This window comes from Gouania willdenowi, chromosome 12 (assembly GCF_900634775.1).
Source record: "Gouania willdenowi chromosome 12, fGouWil2.1, whole genome shotgun sequence".
Taxonomy (NCBI): domain Eukaryota; kingdom Metazoa; phylum Chordata; class Actinopteri; order Blenniiformes; family Gobiesocidae; genus Gouania; species Gouania willdenowi.
Genome location: NC_041055.1, coordinates 32002697 through 32027636, shown reverse-complemented (window position 1 = coordinate 32027636; position 24940 = coordinate 32002697). Strand labels below are relative to the sequence as shown.

At 37.4% G+C, this 24940-nt stretch overlaps 1 protein-coding gene across 1 annotated transcript; it reads left to right on the top strand.

Moving 5' to 3' along the window:
- Window positions 1-56: 56 nt before the first annotated feature.
- slc27a6 (solute carrier family 27 member 6) lies at window positions 57-24940 on the top strand. Its single transcript, XM_028462422.1, has 10 exons — window positions 57-559; window positions 4989-5198; window positions 6255-6413; window positions 8319-8443; window positions 12868-13062; window positions 18491-18581; window positions 19293-19491; window positions 20933-21030; window positions 22087-22217; window positions 24043-24940. The coding sequence occupies exons 1-10, from the start codon at window positions 76-78 to the stop codon at window positions 24217-24219; spliced, it is 1869 nt and encodes a 622-aa protein (XP_028318223.1). The 5' UTR covers window positions 57-75; the 3' UTR covers window positions 24220-24940.

Here is a 24940-nt window from a genome sequence, read left to right as displayed (position 1 = left end):
ACTAAGTGGTTTATTGGTCACCTGGCGCTGAGGCGCGTCCTCCTCATTCAGTGTGTGTTCCGGCTGTGTAGTGTGATGTCTGTGTGTGCTGTGGCTGTGGCTACAGGTGTAGCTGTCCTCTCCCTCCACGTGCTGCACCGGCTCTTCTTCCCGTTCTTCCTGAAGGATCTCCTCTTCCTGCTCAAGGTTCTCCGCTACGGAGCGCAGCTCGAGCTCTCCGGGGTGACGCGCACGGTGCGCACGGTGCTCCAGCGCTTCATCCAACAGGCGCAGCGCGTGCCCGACAAGCCCTTCATCATCTACGATGGGCGCGTGCACACGTACCGGGACGTGGACGCGCGCAGCAACAAGCTCGCGCACGTGTTCCGGGACAGCGTGGGGCTGCGGAGAGGCGCGTGCGTGGCGCTGCTGATGAGCAACGAGCCGGACTTTGTGTGCGCGTGGCTGGGTTTGAGTAAAGCTGGATGTTCTGTAGCTTTTCTCAACATCAACATCAGAACTAAAGGATTACTGCACTGTTTCCACTGCTGTGGAGCCTCCACCATAGTCATAGGAGCAGGTGAGCCTTTAACCTTTGACCTTTGACCTCTAACATCCTCCACCATAGTCATAGGAGCAGGTGAGCCTTTAACCTTTGACCTCTAACATCCTCCACCATAGTCATAGGAGCAGGTGAGCCTTTAACCTTTAACCTTTGACCTCTAACATCCTCCACCATAGTCATAGGAGCAGGTGAGCCTTTAACCTTTGACCTCTAACATCCTCCACCATAGTCATAGGAGCAGGTGAGCCTTTAACCTTTGACCTCTAACATCCTCCACCATAGTCATAGGAGCAGGTGAGCCTTTAACCTTTGACCTCTAACATCCTCCACCATAGTCATAGGAGCAGGTGAGACTTTAACCTTTGACCTCTAACATCCTCCACCATAGTCATAGGAGCAGGTGAGACTTTAACCTTTGACCTCTAACATCCTCCACCATAGTCATAGGAGCAGGTGAGCCTTTAACCTTTGACCTTTGACCTCCTCCACCATAGTCATAGGAGCAGGTGAGACTTTAACCTTTAACCTTTGACCTCTAACATCCTCCACCATAGTCATAGGAGCAGGTGAGCCTTTAACCTTTGACCTCTAACATCCTCCACCATAGTCATAGGAGCAGGTGAGACTTTAACCTTTGACCTCTAACATCCTCCACCATAGTCATAGGAGCAGGTGAGCCTTTAACCTTTGACCTTTGACCTCCTCCACCATAGTCATAGGAGCAGGTGAGCCTTTAACCTTTGACCTCTAACATCCTCCACCATAGTCATAGGACCAGGTGAGACTTTAACCTTTGACCTCTAACATCTTCCACCATAGTCATAGGAGCAGGTGAGACTTTAACCTTTGACCTCTAACATCCTCCGCCATAGTCATAGGAGCAGGTGAGACTTTAACCTTTGACCTTTGACCTCCTCCACCATAGTCATAGGAGCAGGTGAGACTTTAACCTTTAACCTTTGACCTCTAACATCCTCCACCATAGTCATAGGACCAGGTGAGACTTTAACCTTTGATGGTGTGGAGATGTAAGGTCACACACACAGACTAGTGTTAAACAGCTTGGGGTCAAATTGACCCCACTTTAACACCAATGCTGCAATATTCATTCAGCAGATTGAAAAAATAAGTCAAATTAAGAAAAGTCATGAAATATGAAGCAAAAAAAAGTCAAATATTATTATTATTTTTTGTATTAAACATTAAATGGGGTCAAATTGACCCCAAGGACAATAGGAGGGTTAAACCACTAATAATAACAGGTGTAAAGAGTACTGATATTTCCTACTCAGGTAAAAATACTGTTACTTGATTGAAATTGTACTCAGGTAAAAGTAATTCATACTTAAATACTAGGGTGACCATATTTGACCTTTCAAAATAGAGGTCACGTGGGCCGACCTCTTCATACTTGTAACAACATATTATAATGTAGTAAATAAATAAGTTGTTAATGTCCATAAGGTTTAAAAATGATGTTTTCTCTTTATAACAAAGATTTAAATAAATGACTTTATTATACATGATAACAATCCGTCTTTGATAAATCTCACATAAACCTTCTTAAATTCCCTCAATCATTGAAACAATAACTGAAAGTTTTGATCCCATGGTCCCATGCTGACTCTGAGCTTTATTCTGTCTGTTGTCATGGAAACGGCAGGTGAAGCGGTCTATACCAGATGATGGAAACTTTACCTTTACTTCCTATAGGCTAAACGTAAATCCTAAAATAACTGTAATGAACCACGTTGGTGGTGAAAAGCAACTTCTTCGCTTTCAGAAACTGCAGAATTTCTCCGACAGAGCAAATATTAGCTGAGTCGCTGCTTTTGAAATGAATGTGTTTCCCTAGATGCGTTTTGATGAGTTTGTAAATCCGTCCGGACAAGATGTGAAAAGAGGACATGTCTGGTGACGTACGGTCAAACATGATATTGAGTAGAACTTTTGGTAAGTTTTCTAATTTGGTGACAGAAAATTACAATATGGCCTATATCAATGTATTTTTATTTTACAGCTTATTTTGCATTAAAATACTTGTTTTTTGAGTGCGTCCTAACCCAGACCCTCCCCTAAACAAACCACGCTATAGATCTCACTCACACGTGCTGTCCCTTAGAGGAGAAAATGACTAAAGTGGCAAAATTATCGAGATTTATATCACTATTATGAGAAAAGATATCGCAATATGAGTTTTGGGCCTTATCGCCCAGCCCTAAGTCATATTACATAAAGAAAGTAATACTTTAATAACAATAAGGTTTTACAAATAATAAAATACTTCATCTACACCATGTTTTCACCAGTGTAGAAACTTTGAGAAGAATGTGCGTGAAAATCAGTTTGTTTCTCTTCTTTAATCATCACGAGCAGAGGAATATTAGAGCACGTTGTAAAAACAAGCAGCTTATTTATCTAATGATGACCAAAGTGTTTATAAGGAGAGTTTAGGATTATTCCATGTATTATAGATCAGAGATAAAGAAGCTAAAATAATGTTTGAACTTGTATTTTTCACCTTTCACTTTCATCGCTGCTCTATAGTAACATCCCAGTGTTGACATGTGACAGGATGACAAATCATTGATCAACCAAACAAGCTGCGTGTGATTCTGGGACGATGTCCGAGAGACACAGAGGATGCATTGATCACATCATAGAGGAGTTTATAGGTTATTTATTTTTGTCTGTTTGCAGGTTTGGACTAAATCTTAACCAAAGTTAGACCCTAGGCCTGGGCTGTAAAACACAGTTTAGTTCAAAGAGCAGTTAATCTAGAGTGGGAAAATAAGTCATTTAATCATTATTGTGCTCAAGTTTGCACTTCCACAGATAATTATCAAATATGTACGACTAACCCATAAATGTTATATTTCACTTCACTTTCAACTGATTTGATTTTGTGACCCATGTTTATGTAATTTGAGGACGATTTGTGGAGTAATTTAAAGAAAATTGCAGGATTTTTGAAAAATTGAGAGTTCTTTTACCAATTTGTCAATAAAAATAACTGCCATAATGTGATATAATCATGGGGGAATTGTGAGCCCTGCTAATATTGTGGAGTTTTGATTAATTTATGTATTAGTTTGGAGATATCTACAACTAAAACCAGGAACGGTTAGTTACCGACTGTTGTTTGGTAGTAGACAATGAAGCAGAGAAGAAGAGCTCTCCTAAGGGACCTTTACTCTTCCTTTAACAGTGTGCTGACACGCTCTGGTAGCTGGAGTTGGTGAGAAAATGATCAATCACTTGATTGATTGGAGGAGGTTTGACTCTCTGAGGGATCTGGTTTTATATTATTTGTATTTAATGTTGATCTGTGGTTTTTTATTTAATTATCCAGAAACAAACACCAAACTTAAGGAAAAGGAGGAAAAATCAACTGTAAAACAGAATTTAGTTGATTTAAATGTCTTTTTTTTTTTTTTTTTAAACATCTGATTTTATGGAAGCAGCTAACATTTACTCCTCTTTCTCTGATTGTGTTAGCGTGCTAGCATGCTAGGTGATTTAACCATGTGTTAGAAAGGAGAGTGTAAGACATGAAATAACTTTTTAAATTGATTTTCTTAAACTCCCAGCAGAGGTTAAATAAAGTGAAATAACAGATGATGTTTGTGACCTTGGTCTGAAACAACTTTCATGAACCAAACCTTATTCAACCTTTCACTCAGTGACTCATGATCACACAATCCACTGTTTGTGGCTGGAGGTCGAGGATCAGATGGTGGAGCAGGTTTATGTCAGGGCTTCCATCCCATCAGCGTGTGTGAGAAAGTGAGTCTGAAATATAACACACTTTATAATAATTATTCTAACTATACTAACACATTTATTTAGATAATCAGGATTTTAGAGCCATCCGTATAACTTCAATTAATTTGAAAAAATTGTATCAAATATAATAAAAAATTTAAAAAAAAATCTGAGAAAGAAAAAAAGGGTAAAATGGAGAAAAAGTTAAAAAAGAGCAGAAGAAAATGAAAATAATGAATGAGTCAAACACAAAAAGTGTCAAATATATTAAAACCCAGTCATTACCATGACTTACATTTTCTCCCCATATACTCACTAATTAGAAATGTACCGGTATTACAATAAGTTATTTTTTTAAATATAAGAGTGTAAATGATTGTATTTTAATATAAAATATGAATGATTGACAGTGAGGAGGAGATATAGTGTAAATGTTTTGTGATGATGATAAATATTGTAGATTATTGTCTGTAGGACGTGTAGTGTTGACTTCTATTATGATCTGTGGTATTTGTGTCAGGTTTTATGTTATTCATGGCCATATTGTTTTATTATTTGTCTAACCCACGGTTTGTTCAATCCTTTTAAAGTTCTCCAGGCTTCTTTCACCTCCTCTCTGTGATTAGCTGATTAATGACCATCATTTCCATCATGGTAACGTTGTGGTGTTCCTGTCTAGACATGGTGGAGTGTCTGGAGCCCATCCTCTCCAGCCTGTTGGAGGATGACATCCAGGTTTGGGTGATGAAGGCCCACAGTGATCATCCTCAGGTTCACACGCTGCTGGATAAACTAGAATCAGCATCTGATCAACCTGTCCCTGCTGCGCTACACGCTACTAGCTCTCTGAGAGCCCCCACACTCTACATCTTCACCTCTGGAACAACAGGTCAGCTGCACTATGTGAACCGCAATGACACGTTCTCCATGTGCTTCATGTACAATAACTACATCCAATGATGGCAAAATAACATCAATGTACGAGTCGGCTCTCAGTTACAGAGAAAAACTACTTTAACTGAAGTGATTTAAACATTAGATATAAGTTTTTCTACAGCATAGGAGAGAGCCAATCAACTCTGACCAATCACTGCAGACCTGCTGAAAAATGTTAAAACACAAATAAAGACACGAGCGCTAACACGAGCGCTAACACTCCCCTAAAAAAACACAAATGAAGACACAAGGGCTACCACAAGCACTAACACGGGGGCTAACACCAGTGCTTACACGAGCGCTAGCACAAGTGCTTACACAAGGGCTAACATGAGCGCTAACACGAGGGCTAATACTCCCCTAAAAAAACACAAATGAAGACACATGGGCTAACACGAGTGCTAACACAAGCGTTAACACAAAGTTTGAGTTAAGTTGATGCCTTAGAGAGTCTGCAACTTTAATTTCAGAGCTCATTTTATGTTTAACCTCCGCATCTAATACCTGGATTTAATTTTAGTGAGCGTCACATTGTCCTTTGGTGTGAGTTACACAAATGAGCAGATAGTGATGAGTGTAAATGGACTTGATTTATATAGAGCTTTATCACCACTGAAACAGTCTCAAAGCACTTTACATATCAGCTCATTCACCCAATCACTCTCACATTCACACACCAGTGGGACAGGACTGACATGCAAGGCACTAGTCGACCACTGGGAGCAACTTAGGGTTCAGTGTCTTGCCCAAGGACACTTCGACACATAGTCAGGTACTGGGATCAAACCCCCAACCTCTCGATCAGAAGACGACCCACTACCACCTGAGCCACGGTCGTGTAAACTATTACTGTAGCTACAGCTGTTTTCTTTAGTTCATCTAAAGCTCAGATAAATAGTGGATAATGTGTTTATATTTAATCTTTTGACACAGTGGGATTATCTGAGATTAGCTGAGTCATGTCTGCTCTGGACGCATCCATGTGATTGTATGTTTCTAATGTTCTCAGGTCTTCCTAAAGCCGCCGTCATCACACATCTTCAGAGCTTAAAAGCAGCTGCAGGTTTTTGGGCGTTTGGAGCAAAATCAGACGACGTTGTTTACATCCCTCTCCCTCTGTACCACAGCGCAGCGTCTCTGATCGGTGTGGGAGGAACCATCCACCTCGGTAAGCTAACATGCTAACTGTCATCAAACCTTTGAAATGAGTAGTTTTATGTCTAACAAAACACATTATTTTACACCATATATTCATTTAGTTAACTTTTAAAATGGGAATACTTTACAGTTTTAGAGCCTGTGTTCCTCCATCTTGAAATCATGTGACTGATGATGTCACACGGCCCCACTGCCTGTAAACATCCCATTGTTTTCTATTGGAGTGAAACATTCAGCCTGATTTTTACATTGTTTAGTAGATTTTTCAGTAAAATAATTTGTGCTGCTTTTGGTTGATCTAAAAAATGAGGAAAGATGTCGATGTAAATCTCTTTTGTTTACAGAAAGAATAAAAACATTTCTAAAATTAATCTGTGATCACAGGGGGTGACAGCTCCAACTCAGTGAAGCAGAGAAGAAGAGCTCTCCTGAGGGACCTCTACTCTTCCTTAAACAGTGCGCTGATACGCTCTGGTGGCTGAAGTTAGAGAGTAAATCACAGACAGACGAAGACACACAAACCCTGAGGATAGATACATGTATTTTAATCCAAGACAAAAACATTGTGCGCTTTGGAATTAATCTAATAATAATAATCTTCAGATCAGTGGGAGATTAATCTTTTCATTTTTTATAGTCAAACGTTTAATGGGACTAGGGGTGGGAACCTCTGGGTACCTCACGATACGATACGCTATACAAAGCTCACGATAGCGGTTATCTCACAATATGACGATACTACGATTATCGATATATTGGTCAGAAATCTACAATAATCTGACATAACAAGAAAAAAAAATTAAGTGAAAAAATACATTTTTTTATGTTATATCTGAAAGACAATACATTGAAAAAGTGTCCTATGAGCAGTGACACTATTTTAGTGCAACATTTCTGTAAATAAGTGTCAACATACCAATGTACATGAATAAGTATCTCCAATAGTGCTTTATATAAACAATAAATAGGGTTTTTCTTACCAGTGACATCATTATAGTGAAATATTACAGTAAACAATATATGGGTTCCTTCAACAAACAGTGACAACATTTATGTGAAGACGTACCTGCACATTTTAGTGAAAAAGCAGAAAAGGTTTTTTAAAAAAAAAGAAAAAATGGATACTTATCGGGAGCATATCGATAATTGATCGTGTGGAAAAATATTGTGATATATTGCCGTATGGAGATATTGTCACACTCCTAAATGAGACAGGATGTTTTACTACATTTTGGTCACTAAAGCAGTTAAAGAAATTAACTAAATAATTTAAATAATTTATTGTTATTACACTTTTTTCCCACATTTGCCCCAACTTCCTTTCCTCAGGTGGAATCAGGATGTTATATTTTGGGATCATATCCTATAGAACAGGGGTTCTCAACTGGTCTCACCCTGGGACCCACATTTTTCCACAGCCATTAAATCGTGACCCACATTTTTCAAAAATTGCTGTTGAAAACATTCTGTTTTTTAAAAACATAAATCTATATATTTTCCTGTGCAACATGCACTTCACAGCATGACTGTCAAAAGAAAAGTTTCTTTCAAAATAAAAGACAAATCCAACATGAGAGACTTTAAGTATTTATTTATTTATTTTTGACCAGCTGTTCGCAACCCACTCAGTATAAGTCTGCGACCCACTTTTGGGTCCCGACCCACCAGTTGAGAATCACTGCTATAGAAAACCTTCGAACAACACAAAATGACATTTTTATTCTGATTAAAGCAAGTTTACATGATCTGATCATCAATGATCAGATTCACTTTGGCCCCAATAACTTCTCTTTATTCCCTGTGACTGATCAGGAGTGTTTAACGTTGCATAATAAATACATTGTACTGTGTTTTAGTTGTTATTAGTGAAGCATCATGGGAAATGCTGTGGACTCTAATGCAGACTGTGTTCCAGGTGCCACGTGCGTCTTAAAGAAGAAGTTCTCAGCGTCTCAGTTCTGGCAGGACTGCAGGACTCACAACGTGACCATCTTTCAGTATATTGGTGAACTGTGCAGGTACCTGTGCAACCAGCCCCAGGTCAGTCTGTTTCACGCACAGATAATCATCAGTGAATGTCGTTTAAAAAGTAGGAACCATTAGTTTAAACTGACAAATCAAATGGTGAATGTGGTTAAATTGATTAAAAAAATATGAAATATGGTGAAAATAGGTTAAAAGTGACAATAATGGGTCAACATATGTGACATCAGGTGTAAAAGTGGTGGAAATGGTTTATAAATGCTGAAAATATATTCAAACTAGACAAAATGTGCAGAAAAGTCATTGAAATGTGATGTAGAAATGTCAGAAATGAGAGTAATTTAGCAAAATTAGTGAGTTTGGTGTCGTTGCAGAAAAATGGTAAATGATCAACTGATAATGTCTGTGTCTGTCACTGAGGGGTGTTGTCCTGTGTAGGAACAATGGATCATGTCAGTCACACACTCACAGCTACACACTCACTCACAGTTACACACACACACAGTTACACACTCACACAGTTTTACACACACTCACACACACAGTTACACACTCACACAGTTTTACACACACTCACACACACAGTTACACACACACACACAGTTACACACACACACAGTTATACACACACACACACACACACACACACACACAGTTATACACACACACACAGTTATACACACACACACAGTTATACACTCACACAGTTATACACACACACACAGTTACACACACACACACTCACACACACAGTTACACTCACTCACAGTTACACACACACACACACAGTTACACACTCACGCACAGTTACACACACACACACACACACACAGTTACACAGTTACACACTCACTCACAGTTACACACTCACTCACAGTTACACACTCACGCACAGTTACACACTCACGCACAGTTACACACACACAGTTACACACACAGTCACACAGTTACACACTCACTCACAGTTACACACACACAGTTACACACACACACACAGTCACACACTCACTCACAGTTACACACTCACTCACAGTTACACACACACAGTTACACACACACACACAGTCACACACTCACTCACAGTTACACACTCACTCACAGTTACACACACACAGTTACACACACAGTCACACAGTTACACACTCACTCACAGTTACACACACACAGTTACACACACAGTCACACAGTTACACACTCACTCACAGTTACACACACACAGTTACACACACAGTCACACAGTTACACACTCACTCACAGTTACACACACACAGTTACACACACAGTTAAACACTCACTCACAGTTACACACACACACAATTACACACTCACTCACAGTTACACCCACTCACAGTCACACACACACACACACGGTTACACACTCTCACACACTCGCACACAGTCACACAGTTACACACACAGTTACACACTCACACACACACACTCGCACACAGTTGCACACACACTTACACACACACACACACACTCGCACACACTCACACACACACACATGCTGCTGGTCAAAGAGAAGTTAATCACCAACAACCTCCATTATTAACATTGTTTTATTGCTGATTAGCATAATATGACTAAACAGTTATAGCCGAAGAAACAATATTTGCAAAATTTAACAGAGTTTATGAATAATAATTATTTTCCAATGATAAGGGTCACACAGGGCTGACTCAGCATTTTGAAGGAGGACATTGAAAGCGTAGACGTGACATTTGTTTGGGCTCATGATGAGATTAAAGGAACAGCTGATAAAGTTTAACTAGAACGTAAACTAGTCCACACGTCAAGGACGTTCTGTTGATGTCTTAAGAAAAAAGAAAAGGTCACGATTTGTTTCTTCCTGTAAGTGTAAATAAATTAGCACTGAGCTAATCTAAGTAGCATTGTTCAGCAGCTGCTTCATTTTCACAGATTATAAAGACATTGATTTTTGTTGTTGTTGTATCTAAACAAGCTGCTGACCAATGGGGTTCTATGATCAATCATGGCAGAAGTGACACGGAACATAAATTTCAGACTGAGGAAGAAATGCGTGTGAGTGACAAAGGTCAGAAAAAAAGAGGATTTATTTGGTGGTCGCAATAGTTATTTCCAGCAAAAAAACAGTTGTGACCCAAAAATAATCTGTGAGCGCAGGGGGCGACAGTTCCAAATCTGAGGTTTGGTAGTAGACAATGAAGCAGAGAAGAAGAGCTCTCCTAAGGGGCCTTTACTCTCCCTTAAACAGTGAGCTGACACGCTCTGGTGGCTGAAGTTAGAGACTAAATCACAGACTGTTGAAGGACCCCCACCCAGAAGGAGCCCATCCTCAGGGTTTGTGTCTTCAGTAACTTCAGCCACCAGAGCGTGTCAGCTCACTGTTTAAGGGTCCTTTAGGAGAGCTCTTCTTCTCTGCGTCATTGTCTACTAACAAACTGCAGAGATGGAACTTTTTTTATTCTCTTTCTGTAAACAAAAGAGTTTTACATCGACATCTTTAGCTTTTCCTGATTATATGGAGCAACTCATAACAGCAAAAGTTGTTATTTTGACTGAAAAAGTTCCTAAATGATGTAAAAATCAGGCTGAATGTTTCACTCCAATAGAAAACAATGGGATGTTTACAGGCAGTGGGGCCATGTGACATCATCAGTCACATGATTTCAAGATGGTGGAACACAGGCTCTAAAACTGTAAAGTAGTCCTATTTTTTAAAAGGAAATAAAATGAATATTTTGCATAATAATGTGTTTTGTTTGACATAAATCTACTAATAAATATGTCACATTCTCACGCTACGTTTCTTTTTTATAAATCACTTTCTTTGCGTGGAAAGTGTCGTGCACATCTTTGTTTTGGGCGAATACGTGATGTTTATAAATGAGGTCCCTGGTTTGATGGAAGTGCTGAGTCATCCTCTGTAGTCAGTGATGTGAGTAATAATGATGCAGTGAAACAGGAGAGTCATTGTCTCCATGTTGTTGGACTCAGAATGAAGCTCAAAGCGTTCTTTGTTCTTTTTTCTTCTAATTGGAATGACAGCAGAACCTTCACAGAGCTCCTCCCCCTCTTCCTCTCTGACCTCATTCAGACCTTAATCTCCATCCTTTTTTATTCCTTCCTTTTCCCTCAATCTTCCAACTTGTCACTGTACTCAAGTCGTTGTTTTGGTTTTCTCCACATTTGACTTTGTTCTTGATCTTCTGCTTGAATCTTCATGACTTTTGTTGCTCCTGAGCTGATCTGAAGGCTCATTGGCTCCTCCTCTTCTCCTTTTTCTGATGACATTGCAGTTTGGTTGAGGATGGAAGACAATGTCGTCCACAATATCCAGGTGGTCCAGTTTCATCTAGTTCCATTTTCACCATGTCCAACAGTTCTTCTCATGATCTAATCCAGATGAATGAAGAACATTGATAGCTGGGTTTCTATTACAGATTTTTGCAAAATAAAAGTGATATTTCTAAATGTCGATCAAGTATAATTACGCATTGAACGGTTTTCCATTGAAGGTTGTTTTGGGGAGGAGCCTCACAACTCCCGTGAAATCTCATCCTGTAAGTTTTCTCTCCATGAAGATAAACGCTCAGAACCTCCTTAAAACTTTGTTGTTTCACGTCTGATATGGAAGTAATAATTATTAATGATAAGAATCTGGAGAGAAGTGGTCATGTGACCAAGTATGTCACGTCCTGTGACGTATGTTTGTGGAAAAATGTTTCCATAGCGATTTTGCGACACATTTCAATATTAAAACATCTGAAACACCTCCTCATCAGAGCGAAAAAAACCTTTTTGCGTTAATTGAGTTTTTTTCCATCACCAGTTTTTATTGGACTTTTTAGATTTTCCAAGAGTAACGGAAACGCCGATAATGTCACCTTAGACTGTTTTTGTTCACTGTAATTTACAACTTTGAACTTATTTCTGTGGTTTTTAAAATCCAATTTCACCAGCGTGTATTTTAATCCTAGGAATATAAATCAACTCATTAATCTAATAGATTAGATATTTGTTCCTATGGTTATTAAATCTGTAACCTGATGTAGATAGAATGTGTTCCTCTGTGGCCACACACACACACACACACACACTCAATGATACGGTCACTCACTGGGCTCCAGTGTTCCCACTCCTTCTCTATGGGAGTGGTTTAATCCTCAATAGATGATTGTTTTGTCTCCTCTTTGTCGTGGATACGTGTTCTACTGACTCCATGAAGCTCATTTATCTGTAATAAAAATAATAATAATAATGTTGTTATTGGGCTCTAATGGGAGTGTGTGGGTGGAGTTCAAACAGGACACTCCCACTGAACCAAAGACTGACTGATGGATATATAAAATATATATGTATAAAAATCTAATGAAATAATCCACAGAATATAAACTCTCATTTCCTGCTTTCTTCTTCTTCTTTTTCTTTTTTTAATTTTTCTTTTTCTTTTTTTTCTTTTAATTTTTCTTTTTCTTCTTCTTTTTCTTTTTCAGACAGACATGGAGAAGGTTCACAAGGTCCGGATGGGAGTTGGGAACGGGCTGAGGCAGGACGTGTGGCGTGAGTTCCTGAGTCGTTTTGGGAACATTAAAATGTGTGAAGTTTACGGCTCCACTGAGGGAAACCTGTGCTTCATGAACCACATCGGAAAGATCGGAGCCGTGGGACGATCCAACTTCTTCTACAGGGTGAGACGTTTCATTCAATAACGTTAGTAACAGTACGCCCTCGGAGGCATGAACCGAGTGTGGAAAGTCTTCCTCTGTGGTATATGTAAAGAGAACATGCTGTTACGAGGCTTTAAGGCGCGTTCACACCGAAGCCACATCAGCGACTCTGGTGACTCTATTACATAAAAAACTACAGAAATTGGTTAAAAGTTGCAAATTATAGTAGCCAGAAATTTACAGAAAAAGTGGTTTAAAAAAAAGGGTTTAAAGTTGGGGGGGTTAGAGTAATGCAATTTTAAAAGTATGAACATTTAGTTTAAACTGACAAATAATGGTCATGACAAATGATGAATGTGGTTAAATTGGCAGAAATAATCATGAAATATGGTGAAAAGAGGTTAAAAGTGACAATAATGGATCAATATATGTGACATTATGTGTAAAAGTGATGGAAAGGGTTTATAAGTGTTGAACATGTCAAAAATGTGCATAAAAGTCATTAAAATGTGATGTAGAAGTGTCAGAAATGGGAGAAATGTAGCAAAAATACATTTAAAGGAGCAAAAAATATGACAAGAAAAAGTGATGAAAATATGTTTTATTATAGAAAGTTTGGTGGAGTTGCAGAAAAAGGGTAAAAATAAGCAAAAATGGGCTCAAATTGTTCAAAAAATAGTCTTAGTTTCTTGAAAGCATCTGGTGACCCCCTCCCAGTGTCTCACGACCCCAAATGGTGTTCCAAACAAAAGGTTGAGAACCTCTGTTTCAGCAGAAAACAGATCTGGTACAAGTCAAACAAACAAAGTGAGACTGAGTGTTTTTATGAATTATTCCTTTGACTAAACAGAAAGAAAGATGTAGAATGTTAGAATAATAAGTATCTGCAGACAATGATTGCTTTATTTTCCTTTTAAACGTTGTTTTCATGCAGAGTTTTCAGCAACAGAAGATAAACGTGCTCCTGTCCACAAACACAGAAGTCATGACCACGTTATTAATATGTCCCATAAAGCAGAAGAGCGACGTGCACAAACACAGACTGTCTTCTCTGACGTGTTGGAGCGAGAGGCTCACACAGTAATGCCATTAATAACGGTCGGTGTCGTCCATCATTAGTTCAGGATGAGCAGAAAGAGGAGACGTGCACACCGAGCTCTACTCTGAGCTCCTCCCTCACAGGAAGCAGTCACTGGGAGGGCGTCGCCAGATACCTTCAAGAACTAAAGAATATTTTTTTAACAATTTGAGCTCATTTTTGCTTATTTTTTTCCCTTTTTCTGCAAATACACCAAACTCACCATATTTTAACTTATTTTCATCACTTTTTCTTGCCATATTTTTGCTTGTTTTAATACATTTTTGCTACATTTTACCCATTTCTGACACTTCTACATCTAATTTCAATGACTTTTATGCATATTTTGTTCTACTTTCCAGACATATTCAGCACTTATAAACCATTTCTACCACTTTTACACATAATGTCACATATGTTGACCCATTATTTTCCTTTTAACCACATTCATGATTTTTCATGCCCATTATTTGCCAGTTTAAACTAATTGGTCTTACTTTTTAAATTACATCAGGACATTCAACTAATAAAAGGTTCTGTTTGTAACTTTTTAAGCTCTGAGCATCTTGTGACTTTGACACGTATGAAAGGAAGAACTTGTCCTTCATCATCGTGTGGCGGTCGCCTGCAGGCAAACAAAACGAGCGTTCCCACAGCCTCTGATTGGACGATGCCAGAGTGACATCATCCATCCTGGTAAATCATGGATGGATGAATGAAGTGGGACGATGTGTTGAATTGATATTATCGATGGACGTGAAACTCAAAGAGGAACTTAACCCTGAAAATGAGCCTTGATTATGGGCGGAGCTCCTGAAGCAGTTAAGACACGCCCACTTTATACTATAAAATGTATAAAGAACAATCTATGCTATGCTAACTAGCTACTTATTACTCACTATTATTCTTTATTCACTGTTTTCTCAGTCCCACATACTGTCGAGTGAACAGGTGATAGTTTTTATAGGAGGGGGCGGAGCTAACAGTGCAAGATGAATCTTGTTCTCAACCAATAGCAAAATGAATTTGTAATAGCTGTGTTTAAACCCATAGAGGGCAGTCACTCTGACATGTTACAACTAAAAACAACAAATACATTCACAGTTTGACATTAAAACCAACCTTTTAGTTTTAATTCACATCTTCATTTTCATTGTCATGTAAAAAGTAGATTTTCTGATTAGAATTGCTGTTGTTGATAGTTTTGTCTTTTTTTTAAATTATTTTTATAAATCAGACATAAGCAACTGGTGACCAGGGGGCCACAAATCAAATCCCCAAAAATTGTAATTCAAGCAGTTGGAAGGAATATGAACAAAATAATAAAAAATAACTCCCAAATGCACAAATTGTAAGAAAAAAAAAAAAATCCCAAAAGACGAACACAGCAACCAGTTTAACAAACACAACAACATGTTACAGAATAACTCCAGACACAAACAAAGTTACACAAAATGACAGAAAAATAGAGAAAACAACAACAAAAATACATAAAGTGACCCTAAAAACGCACAAATCCACAACAAAAATGCAGAAAATGACAAAAAATACACGGAATTAAAACACAAAAAACACAATGACTGAAAACTGAGAAAAAATCAAAACCACAAAGACAAAAAAAAAAAAGACAAAACCATTTTTTCCTCGTGTATAATTCTCTGATTGGTCATTATTCTAAATGTTGACAAATATTGATCATGTGACCCTTGCTGTGATGGTTCATTTTTATTATATGCAATAATACAATAAGTACATTTACTCATTTACTATACACTTCAGAACTGTTGCCTAAGTCAGCGGTTCTCAAACTTAGGGTCAGGACCACATTTGGGCTTGTGAGACACTGGGAAGGGGGTCGCCAGATGCCTTCAAGGAACAAGGAATATTTTTTGAATTATTTTTACCCTTTTTTTTTGCAATGACACCAAACTTTCCATATTTTAACCTATTTCATCACTTTTTCTTGCCATATTTTTGTTTCTTTTAATGTATTTTTGCTACATTTCTCCCATTTCTGACACTTTTTCATCACATTTTAATGTATTTTCTTTACTTTTTTTCCACTTTCCAGACATGTTCAGCACTTATAAACCCTTTCCACCACTTTTACACCTAATGTCACATTTGTTGAACCATTATTGTCACTTTTAACCACATTCATGATTTGTCATGCCCGTTATTTGCAAGTTTAAACTAATAATTCTTCCCGATTTCTGGCACTTTTAAGCCAATATTGATGCCACTATTTTACCACTTTTTTTTTTGTTTTTGGCCACAAGAATTTGCAACTTTCTGTGATTTTTAAAATCCTACTTCATAGATTTTTGGTCACTTTTAACCCATTTTATTTCTGATTAAAACAAGAATTTTCATGTTGAAAGTGATCCTCTGCTGTTTTTACAAATGTGGCCTAAAACCTTTGAAATGTTCTTAATAGAAGATCAGTACCTGACAAAACACATTATTGTTTTATTAACTTTTTAAAATGGGACTATTTTACCGTTTTGCAACCTGTGCTCCGCCATGTTGATTAGCCTCTGTTAGCCCTTTAGGCTCTATGGGAGTGAAGTATTCTGGATCATTTAGCAGCTTTTTCAGTCAAAATGACAACTTGTGCTGCTTTAAGTTTCTCTAACAATCAGTAAAAGATTAAAAAGCTCTTTTGTTTAGTGAGAGATGATAAATGAAAACCGTGTGGTTACAGAGGGCAACAGTTCCCACTCTGCTGTTTGGTAGATACCGTTAAGGAGAGAAGAAGAGCTCTGTGTGCATTAAATAAATAAATTCACTGCTGCAGTGCCATTGAGCAACAGTGGATCCTGGTTGCCTTTATTCTAAAGCTGACTTCAGTGTGACTCCCTGAAGCTGCTGCAGGTATTAACCAAAGCTAAAGCTGCTCTGAAGTGGTTACAAAACTCATGCATGAAGGTCTAATCTGTGAGAGCAGCTATAAATAAACTACTCTGAGCTCTGAGCTTCTCCTCCTGCTCCACAAACACCAACATAGTCCTCTGTGCTCCATATGATCAGCATTCACATGAAATCAGTTACACACACCTATAGCAGTGTTTATCCCTTTAGTGACCCCCAAATAAAGGTTCCACATTGAAGAACAGTCATGTGGAGACAGGACCATCTATAAAGGGGAGAGATTTTTGGGGTCCATCCATAAAGTCAGTAAAATGATGGTCTATTGTTCTATGAATCTGTGATAACCACATTTATTTATTCATCTGAATAATATCCACTGTTATCCAGGAACGTTTATTATTATTATTATTATAGTCATCTTAAAGATGGAAATCCTGGTTTTAATCACTAATAAAATGGTTCAAAGTGACTATGTACACTTTTCTTTTATTTAATTATATTATTTTTGAAACCTACATGGAAAAGAGGCTGATTTGAACCTTAAAGGAAGAAGTATTTATTTATTTATTTATGGTTATTTCTCTGAGTTTGTTTTAAGAAGGACCACAGGTATCTATTTACTTTATTATTTCATCTGTCTGATTGTGTTGTATTGTCACCTTTTGTAAACTTTGTGTAATTATTCAAACAAAAATACAGAAACAAAAAAGAAATGGGATTTTAAAAACAACAGAAATTGGTTCAAAGTTGCAGATTAGAGTGGATAAAAACATGGCAATAAAAAGTGATGAAATAATGTTAAAATTTTGGTGTATTTGTAGAAAAAGGATAAAAATAAGCAAAAATGGGCTCAAATTGAAAATAACAAAATATTCTTAGTTTCTTGAAGGTGACCTCAGATCTATGGACACAGGTCAGATAGTGGATCCCAGAGTTCACTGCAAACATTTTAGTTGTTATGCTGCAAAGAATAAGTGGAACAAACCTAAGTCAGCATCACATAGAAACATTTTAAATCCTTTCCTCTACTGCCTATGACTGAGAGGGAGGTTTATATTAAATATTTACATTATTAATTTAATATTTTTATTTATTTTTAATCTGGTAAATGTTTTTGTTGCACTTTTTAATTATGTAAAGCTGATTAAAATACCTTGTGTATGAAATATTCTATACATTTGTGAATTTGAATTGATTAGCAAACCTTTGACTTTCATCACCATGTTGTATTTTTAATTTCATTTTTGAAATTTCGACTTTAATCTTGTTTTTTTGACTAAAATCTCAACATTTTTGATTTGCCCAAAATTATATTGTTCATCAAAATTGGCTCTGATCCTCTTCTGTATGATCGGTTGAACGTGTTCGTCATTTTAATTTTTTAAAGACTTTTTCATCTTTGTGACACAATTATTTTTCTGCACTTTTACTCTTGTTACGTCTTCTCAGAGATTTGTTGAAATAAAGTTTAACGACGTCTTCCTCTTCCTTGTTTTCCAGCTTCTGTTTAAATATGACCTGGTGAAGTTTGACATGGTGATGGATGACCTGGTGAAGGATCAGAGGGGCTTCTGTCAGCACGTAGAAACGGGTAAAACTTAGAGCAGACATAGATATGTAACATAGATATGTAAGATAGTGGTGTGACGTAGAGACGTGGAGGTGTGACGTAGAGACGTGGAGGTGTGACGTAGAGACGTGGAGGTGTGACGTAGAGACGTGGAGGTGTGACGTAGAGACGTGGAGGTGTGACGTAGAGACGTTGAGGTGTGACGTAGAGACGTTGAGGTGTGACGTAGAGACGTGACGTAGAGACATGGAGGTGTGACGTAGAGACGTGGAGGTGTGACGTAGACACGTGGAGGTGTGACGTAGAGACGTGGAGGTGTGACGTAGAGACGTAGAGGTGTGATGTAGAGACATGGAGGTGTGACGTAGAGACGTGACGTAGAGACATGGAGGTGTGACGTGGAGGTGTGACGTAGAGACATGGAGGTGTGACGTAGAGACATGGAGGTGTGACGTAGAGACGTGACGTAGAGACATGGAGGTGTGACGTAGAGACGTGGAGGTGTGACGTAGAGACGTGACGTAGAGACATGGAGGTGTGACGTAGAGACGTGGAGGTGTGACGTAGAGACGTGACGTAGAGACATGGAGGTGTGACGTAGAGACGTGACGTGGAGGTGTGATGTAGAGACATAGAGGTGTGACATAGAGGTGTGACGTAGAGGTGTGACGTAGAGACGTAGAGGTGTGACGTAGAGACATGGAGGTGTGACGTTCTGCCTGCTCTCCTCAGGTCACACGGGCCTCCTACTGTCCAAGGTGAGCTCCACCAGCCCGTTCTTTGGGTACGTGGGGAGCAAACATCTGACGGAGAGGAAGATTCTGAGGAACGTGTTGGTGAAGGGCGACGCCTACTTTAACACAGGAGACCTGATGGTTGAGGACCACCAGGGGTTCATCTACTTCAGAGACAGAGTAGGAGACACCTTCAGGTGAGCTCCGGTCCACGTCTGTCCATGGTGCTGACCTGTCCGGGTCACTATGATAGTTACTTAATCCTGATTAGGATAATCCCAGATTACTGCTTTGTGGTTGCTCCGGATCCTTCTTAAAGAACCAGGTTTACTGATAACACTGCTTTATTTCCATTTTATAACATCTCAAACTATTTCTGTAGGGTTTAGTCCATAGATTTAACTTGGATTATTGCTAGTGTAGCGCTAACCTGTTAGCACAGAAACCATGGACTAACCTCTCATTGGTTAATTCACCATCATATCCTTCCCTTTCACAATAACTAGTCATTTCATGTGATTTTAACAAATTACCCACACACACACTTAGGTCTCAAACAGACAGGTTAATGAAGTATTTGGGGAAAAAAGTGAAATTAAAAACAAATATCAGTAAAACAGTAAAAACTTAATGACACACGGGTCATTTCAACACATTTTCAGGACAACACACACACTTCAGTCTCAAAAATGTATGAAATCTTTACAAGTTATTCCGCAAAAATATACAATAGTCACGCTGCAATTTATTTAGTTTAATTGAATGAATACTTTATGAGATATGGACAATTTAGTGAGGGGGGTGTGTCCTTATTTGTCTTCCAATTTCATTTTCCAATACATCTGTAACTTCATCACATATTAAGGTAAATATGGTATGTTAATAAGCTCCACCCACTCTCTCAGAATATAGAAATAGATCTGCTATACATCCTATCTGGTGGACAGATTAGTGAAAAATTAATAAACAATAAATGATTATCAGACACACAGTTAAGCTACAATGGCCTCATTTAAAGGATTTTTTAATATTTGCAAATTGTGAAATAACCCAAAGTTTGGGTCCAAAATAAAAATGAAAATGAAAAAGTAAATAGAAAAATATAGTTTTATATCCTAATAAAGAGTAACATTTATATTATAAATTAAAACAGAAATCTGATTTTTTTTTCTTAAATTCCCACATGCAGTTATGGATCAATGAAAATAGTAAAAATATATATATATATTTTCATATTTCTAGAGCGTGTGAGTCTAGAACCAATGCATATCTGTGACTAATCATTAGTGATGTGAACAGTCTATGTTCATAGCTCTAAGCTGATCACATTACAGGGAGCTGAGACATATGCTAAGTAGTTTACTGAAGACCCAAACATGTTCCAGACCCAAACACACACTGACTTTGTGACTATTTATTTTTATTATTTTTTTTGACCAAAATGTGTGGGATGTGTTTGAAATGACGCTTCAACAACTTTCAAATGATCAACTGATGTGATTTTCTTTTTATTGTGACAAACATAAAATCCGTTCTGTAACAGTTTGAAGGCTGTTTTTATACATATATATATATATATATATATATATATTTTTTTTTTTTCTGTGATGAAAAAATAAAAGCTTGTCTTGTTTTCAGGTGGAAAGGTGAGAACGTAGCGACCACAGAGGTCAGCGAAGCTCTGGGATTGGTCGACTTCATACAGGAGGTCAACGTGTACGGAGTGGAGGTGCCAGGTGTGTTACTTTATGTTACTTTGTGTTACTTTGTGTTTTCTAATGGTTTCACAGCTTGTTCATCAAAATGTTGCTTTAATCCAGTGGTTCTCAATCTTTTTTGTGTATTTTCTACTTTGAACGAAGGTGAACTTTAAGATAAGATAAGATAAGATATCCTTTATTTGTCCCATAATTTTATATATATATATACACAAACACATGGGCCTGTACATAGTACAGATAGAAAGAAGGAAAACATGTTGCAAGAAAGGAATTTTTACAATAAAAACTGAATATATACATATACAAATATCCAAAAACTATTAAAAATAAATAAATAAATAACGAGCCCCTCCTGCTTCTATTGCCCCCAAATAATCTTGACAAATAACACATTTTCAAATGTATTGAACTAACAATGAACAAGTAACATCATACATCATTATAAATAAAAAACTAAATTAAACTAATCACCTCCATAAAAAACATGTAAAAGTGCAAAATCCATTTGTAATAGCAGCGTTCATCCCCTAGGTGGCAGTCACTGTGATATTTTACAACTAAATACACAAAATTAAAATACTTTTACTGAAATGTTAGAAGTTGTTCTAGGATGAATTAACAGTAAAAGTGGGTTTGGGGTTTAGTTACTCTTTAAGAAAACAGAAAAAGGAAATAATTTTTTTTAAATCAACCATTAAAAATGTGTTAAATGTTATGCTTCATGTTCCATGTTACATTTAGTTCCTGGTTCATATCTAATGCAGTATAATAACTGAATGCTCTTTGAACTCCTGCTACATTTTGAACGTTTATTATAACTTTCTTTGTACGTTTAGTGCTAATGATCTTTATCGTTAATGAAGAAAGGACTTTAAAGACCTCGATTAGTTTCTATTGGCATGAAATTAAAAACTTCCTCCTGTTTGTTGTTCAAACAAATCCACACACGTCACAAAATGAATAAATGAATAAATGAACATCTGACCTGTTGCTAAATAGTTGTAACTATTTAAATAAATCTCTTCTTTCCTGAGCTTCTGACTAATGAACTTTTGCTGTTGGTTTTCTCAGACCATGAAGGCAGAGCTGGGATGGCAGCCATAACATTACGACCAGGTTTTACCTTCGATGGGAGGAAACTGTTCCATCACGCTGTCAGAGAACTTCCTGCGTACGCTCGTCCTCTGTTCATCAGATTACAGGTAACACGTGCCGCTAGCTCAGATAGCATTCTCAGTCCTCCGTTTACAGTCAGTCTGTGTCTGTGTGTGTGTGTGTCTGTGACCTACTACTCAAACATGATTTCTCTGTCTCTTGAAAATGTCCTCCAGTAATATATTTACTGTCACTATCTTTCATTAATCTTAGAAATCTAAATAGCTCAATAAAAACTGGTCATGGAAACACCCTAATTCCGAAGGAAAAAAAAACACTCAAATATTGCAAAAAAGCTTGTATGCTTTCATCAAATGTCACAATATATTTTAGAGCATAGATTCTCAACTGGTGGGTCGGGATCCAAAAGTGGGTCGCGGACCTGTACTGGGTGGGTCGTGAACAACTGGTCAAAAATAAATAAATACTTAATATCTCTCATGTTAAACTTGTCTTTTATTTTGAAAGAAACTTCTCTTTTGACAGGCAGGCTCTGAAATGTATGTTGCACAGGAAAAAAACATAGATTCATGTTTTAAAAAAGATTATATAATTGTGTTTTCAACAGCTACGTATTTTTTAAAAACTAAATTTGGTTGAATTCTAAAAAAATAAGTGGGTCGCGATTTAATGGCTGCGGCTAAATGTGGGTCCCAGGTTAGAGTAGTTTAGTACCCCTGTTTTAGAGTCATGTGAAGCAGTGGATCATATCATCACCACAACCAATAGGGTTCATACTCTAGTGCTCATTGATGGTTGTCAAATTTAAAGCATTAACGCATGCGATTAGGGACGTAACGATTAATCGTAAGGCAGTTAAAAATCGATTCATAGGTATCACGATTCAATTTGATACTGTGATACAGCAGAGAGCGCTGTCCAGAAGTGTTGGCGGCGGGCTACTACTTTCTTTCTGGCCGCCTTCTACTCTTAAACATGTTCATAAATAATTTATTACCCCTTTAGCACCAAAAATATCTGTAATATTACGTGAATATCTGTAAAAGTCACGTTTTTCTATTAGCTCTGTTTGCTAGCATAGCATTCCTTTTTCACTGCAAGATATCTGCATGCCAACCGACCACTGGGTTACCAGCGCCCTCTGCTGGTCCAAACAAATATCTGACCTAAATACAGTGAAATGACTTTTTTTTTTTTTGTTTGTTTTTTTAAAAGTCCAATTGTTAAGGTACAAAATAAATTTTCAGTTGCACTTTTAAAAGAAAAATAACTATTATGCAGTTTTGCATCGTTTACTATAGAACCAGAATTTAAATTAATAGGCTTCTTCTTCATTTGTATTATTCCTTTATTAATTTCATTCAAGATTTATTTTTAGTTAAATTGCATTGTTTTGAATAGTTTATCAAGGGATTTTTTTGACAATGACAAATAAAAGGAAAACAGTACAGTTTTTTACAGTTTTTTTCCCCCAAAAAATAAAGGAATATTTTTCAGTCATCATTTGTCTACAGTCCCATTTTGTAAAATAAATTGTGCGAGAATCGTATCGTGAACCCAGTATCGTGAATCGAATCGTATCGGGAGTTGAGTGAATCGTTACATCCCTACTTGTGATTAATCATTCTGAATTAACGTAATCGCTATATTTTAACGCAGATTAATCGCATTGTTTAATGGATTCAACAAATAAACAAAGTGTCTGACACAAAAAACTTGGTCAATAATTTTTTGAAAATCATTTTCTGGAGTCAAATATCCTGGGGTCACATTGACCCTAAGGGTTAAATGTATTAGTAATATTTAAGGATAATTACATGATTCCAGTGTAAATAAAGTGTTATTTTCACCATTATCTAACAGTAAAGTGTCCTTTTCTGTGATGTGTTGATGGTTTTCTTTCTTCATCAGGAGGAGATGGAGATAACCAGTACCTTTAAGCAACAGAAGTTCCAGCTGGTCCAGAGCGGATTCAACCCGTCAACCATCTCTGACCCTCTTTATGTGGTGGACAACGATCAGAGGAGCTACGTTCCTCTGACAGCTGACAAATACAGCACCATCATCTGTGGAAATCACAAGCTTTAGAAGCACACGCTACATGCTACATGCTACATGCTACAGCACTGAGACATAGTTTACTACTGGGATGGAAAGAACAAGCAAAGAATGGAGCTGTGAAGTTTGAGCCTTTTTTAAACTGGACCCACTTTATAATGTTTAAAGAAGTTTTTTTTTTTTATTGTCACTAAAAGAGAGAAAATATCAAAGGTATTTTAGGATGAAAGAAGAAGAAGAAGCACATGTTCTCTCATCAAAGTGCCTTATAAAGGTTTGTAATTTAACGCTGTGACACAAAGTCTGTGAACCTGTTTGTCTTTTAGTCGTTAAATATAAATATTGATGATATATTTAGAAATAGAGACAAGAAGAATGTACACACCAGCAATAAACATAAAATACAGTGTGAGTGTGACGATGCTTTTATAAGCTCGTAAAAAATCTACAGAAGTGAAGAATATTTAGAAATTATTTCACTGTTTACGAAACAATAAATTAATGAATTAGCATTAGCATTAGCACACGTTCCAACGTCCTTAGAGTTCAAATTCGAGGCCCGGAGGCCAAATCAGGTCCTTTAAAGCAAAATTCAAAATGAAAGCAAATTACAGTAGCCAAAAATAGACGTGTCGATGTAGGAACAATTAGTTAAAACTGGCAAATAATGGGCATGACAAATCATGAACGTGGTTGAATTGTCAAAAAAATCTTGAAATACCGGTGAAAAAGGTTAAAAGTGACAATACAG